General features: G+C 37.3%; 1 protein-coding gene across 1 annotated transcript; it reads left to right on the top strand.

The window, feature by feature from the left end:
* The first annotated feature begins 822 nt into the window (after positions 1 to 822).
* Positions 823 to 3,767, top strand: LOC107764252 (SUMO-conjugating enzyme SCE1). The gene is made up of 5 exons (XM_016582806.2): positions 823 to 979; positions 1,078 to 1,161; positions 2,658 to 2,810; positions 2,922 to 3,035; positions 3,482 to 3,767. Exons 1-5 carry the CDS (start codon positions 911 to 913, stop codon positions 3,542 to 3,544), a joined length of 483 nt encoding a protein of 160 aa, XP_016438292.1. The 5' UTR covers positions 823 to 910; the 3' UTR covers positions 3,545 to 3,767.
* The last annotated feature ends 383 nt before the right edge of the window (positions 3,768 to 4,150 follow it).

Here is a 4,150-nt window from a genome sequence, read left to right as displayed (position 1 = left end):
CTGTCGTGATAGATTTGGGGCATTGTGTATGCCGCCGTGATATATTTTGGGCATTGTGTATGCCGCCGGTGATAGATTTGGAGCATTGTGTATACTATTGGGGACTCGTTGGGGTATTTGGCCTTAGTGTAGATTGTGTTGAGATATATATAGTATTGTTGTTGAATAATTATTTGGACCTTATAAAGTAATTATATGGTGAAAGAACTTTTGTGTGTATTATTTATGTGCTCGTTGTGTGTTGGTATTTTCTAACACTTGTCCCAGGAGTATTCAGAATGGCGGGTCGAGGATCTTACTGGGTTATATTTACGTATAACTCATTCCTTACCTGCATATCTATGCAAATACTATTGGTGAAGATGGAGCTAATAGCTGACGAGTTTGCTAGAGTTGAATCAGTTATTGAGGTAAGCCGCCGCATTATTCGTAGAGGTTGCCAAAAGCATCTTTGTTATTTGTTCATATGATGCCCGTTGCAATTCTCTTAGATGCTTCATGGTCTAGTGTGGAATTTGGGCAAGAATTTCAGTATAATATTTTGAGATATTAATTGTGCATAATTTAGTTGTCAGATTATTTATATACTTTTATGATTAATCAAATATTGTAAATTAATGGTTAAGATAAGAAAGTATGATTCGTGTGACGAATGATGTTAGTTGGGTGCCAGTAACGTTTAGAGGGTAATTTGGAACGTGACAAAGAATTTTGTGGAGAGAGAATTGTGCGGTAATTTAGTGAAAGAATAAAGTGAAAGAATGTGAGTGAAAAATATTAGACACCTTATTTTATGGCTTAATCCTAGGGAGTGACCAAATAAAATAGATAACAAAACTCCCCAAAAACAAAAGTGCGTATAAAACGCTTTGGCTTGAGAGTTGTAACCTTAGGAGAAACAGAAGGAAACATGTCGGGCGGAATTGCGCGTGGTCGTTTGGCTGAGGAGAGGAAAGCATGGCGTAAGAATCATCCTTATGTGCGTCCGTTACCATCTTTCTTATACTCATATATACTATTTTTTTGAGGTATTTTGGGTGCACATTAATTGTTGCTTCTGTGGATTGTGTGGTTTAGGGTTTTGTGGCAAAGCCGGAGACTGGTGCTGATGGGTCTGTCAATTTGATGGTTTGGCATTGCTCTATCCCTGGTAAACCTGCTGTAAGTTTTTGTCATTGTTTCTTCTTCAGTGCCCTCTTTTATCCCCTTTGTGAATTTTTTGGAGTAGTTAAGATGAGGAGCCAGTGTCATTGTGATTTTTTCTTTCTTTTATTGCTGCTTCTTTGAAAACCTATTGGAGTATTTTGTGCTAGTTACTGTCAGTGTTTTTAAGGATTTGTGTTACTGCAACTCTATTTGCTACTGGGAATATCAGTAATTTTGTACTGTAATTGCCTTCTTGGTCAGGTTTATCTGTAAAGAACAGATTCTGGGTAGTGTCGATAGAACTTAGGCATATCTGGTCTGTTGATAGGTGTGCTTGTTCTTGTTTGTGTTTACTCATTTTCTCTGAACTGTGGTCTTACTACATTTCTTACTTTTTCCTATTTAATTCGTGAAATATATGGTTGAGGCAAAAAATTAGTGGGGGGAGGAAAGGAATTTGAAGAGTAGGGAAGAGAAGAATTTAAGTGTAGGAAGTAGGCTTTAACTCCAATTTCTGTCTGGTTGTATGAGGCATGCTGTTTCTTATACGGTTATACCTTGGTTAGTTTACTGATGGCAGTAGCCTATATCATGTGTACTCATTGTCTCTGATTCAAGACGCGAGTCTTTACCAACTGCAAAATAATTGAATCTATGAGACTGAAAAACAGGTGAAGCTCATTTTTCTTTCGTTCACAGAACATGTTCTCTGTTTGAAAGGAAATTAGAACTTTCACCTATAATCTACTAACAGTTTCAGCTAGGTCATTACGGCCACTGATACCACATCTGCTTTCTCTTCTTTATAAATGTCCATTCTAGTCCACTATCCTTATCAACTATTACCTAAGGGCTGAAACTGCTACCTGGAGAGCAAACAACAAGGACTCCATGTTAGGTTTGGTTATATTTTGAACCTGGAAGAAATATTAGGACATTCGAACAAACGACTAAATTAGGATTCATGGTCTTTGAAAGTTAGAATTCTTTATTCTAATTGGACTGAAAGAGATGTAAGATGATAATATAGAAGAAATATTATAGACATCCAGACACATAATCTAGGAGTACAAAAAAAGTTGAATGTTTCTAACGGATACCAAGATCCATTCTCACACACTTCTAAAGGAAGACAACCAGAAGACCCCTTTAAATCTGTTCCAATATGAAATATGTCCTTTTTTCTCATTAGTCCCAGGTGAAATACCTGAATGACTCTATGAGTAAGAGCATGAAGGCTGCTAAGTAGTCACCTGTTTGATCAATCTTAGAGGTGTAAACAGTGATGATATGAATCGCTTTGTGAGCTACATACCTGAATCAATTTGCTGGTGTTCTGTGATAGTGATAGACGCTTAAGTCCTTGGAATAGACTTTGCATTTTGTCATTGAGAGAGCAGTAGAGAGATTTACATTTACTGTAATCAAAATCCCTTTCTTGCCTCTCTCTACGCCCTGTTCCTTCATTTGATGATTGTCAAGAATAATATACAATCTTATGACTGGCCCAGACTGACTGGGAGGGCGGTCACTATCCACTAACAATGCACTTCAGTGAAGACTATCCAAGCAAACCCCCTAAGTGCAAGTTTCCTCAAGGTTTCTTTCATCCAAATGTCTATCCTTCAGGAACAGTATGTTTGTCTATCCTCAACGAGGACAGTGTAAGTACTTGTTGCTGCCTTTGTGTTTATTTTATATATTTATAGCTGATTGGTATTTACAGCTTTCAACTGAATCTGTGGATTCTTTCTCTTGCAATTACTTGTTCTTAGGGGTGGAGGCCAGCCATTACAGTTAAACAAATTTTGGTGGGTATCCAAGATTTGCTCGACCAGCCAAATCCCAATGATCCAGCACAAACTGATGGTTATCAGCTCTATATGCAGGTAATCTACTTGTTTGACGTGTATCTGTTCGAGTTTCCTCAAATTGGCATTTTTATATTTACGACGTTCAACATTTTACCTGGATTATCCTTTATATATCCTAATCCTTGCAAGGTTTCAATTGCTGAGTTGCTGTATGTCATTCATCTATGCCTAATGTATAGTAACAAACAACTATACAACGTACTTGAAGTCCATAAACTTTGTAGTTCTAGCCATTACTTGGTTGTAGGAATAAAACAACAAGTAAACTGGTTTTTTTTTAACTTCTAGTCAAATAATTCATAATTTCCCTACTTCCGATCAAGATAAAATTCTGCATTGGCAGATACGATGCTTTATGAAAATACTTTCATAGGTCCCTGATAAAAGTGTTCTGAAATTTAACTGAACAGACCAAATAGTGTTGACTGTCATTACAAATAATGTGGCAATCACTTTTGCAGGACACAGCTGAGTACAAGAGGCGAGTGAAGCAGCAGGCTAAGCAATATCCAGCTCTACTCTAATTTTATCTGCTTTAAGACTGTGATTAAACTTGACTACGGGCAACTTCCTTTTGATTGTAGCAACGTCAATAGTCCTCATTGACATATTAGCTGCGTGGGTAACTTTGGGTGCTTAGCTTGTTTATGATTCAGAGATGCATGTAGTTGGAGTCTGCAACATGAAATTGCTTTCTTTTGTTTCTTATTACTTTGGAATTGTACAAAAACAGTGTTTTCATCAAAATTTGTCTCCTTTACTTACTGACGGCCGTTGCGGGAGAGTTGGGTGAGGGGAGATAAGGAGAGGGGGTTTATAGTCGGTCCTTTTTCCAGATTTTTAAAGTTGGGACGAGTCACTGGAATATTATCCCTTCTTCTTCCTCTCATCAAGCGTTAGGAGCTTATTCTATCTTAGAGCTGAAAGAGTTGTAAAGTGGATAACCCGTAACCGTATTGTCCTGCTGAGCTGCAGCTCTTTCCTTGTTATGAGCTCCATATATTACTGCAACTAGTTTCTTTAAAAGCTTCAGATGTTCCCTGTTCGTGATGGATTATTAGTATATCCATCTATTTCTTACCTACATTGTCTTTCTTATTTATGAGGTTAATATTGGATAGCAACTTGTT

The sequence above is a fragment of the Nicotiana tabacum genome, chromosome 16, assembly GCF_000715075.1.
Source record: "Nicotiana tabacum cultivar K326 chromosome 16, ASM71507v2, whole genome shotgun sequence".
Classification (NCBI taxonomy): domain Eukaryota; kingdom Viridiplantae; phylum Streptophyta; class Magnoliopsida; order Solanales; family Solanaceae; genus Nicotiana; species Nicotiana tabacum.
The sequence above is the reverse complement of the archived record's forward strand: the minus strand, read 5'-3'. Positions and strand labels throughout refer to the sequence as shown.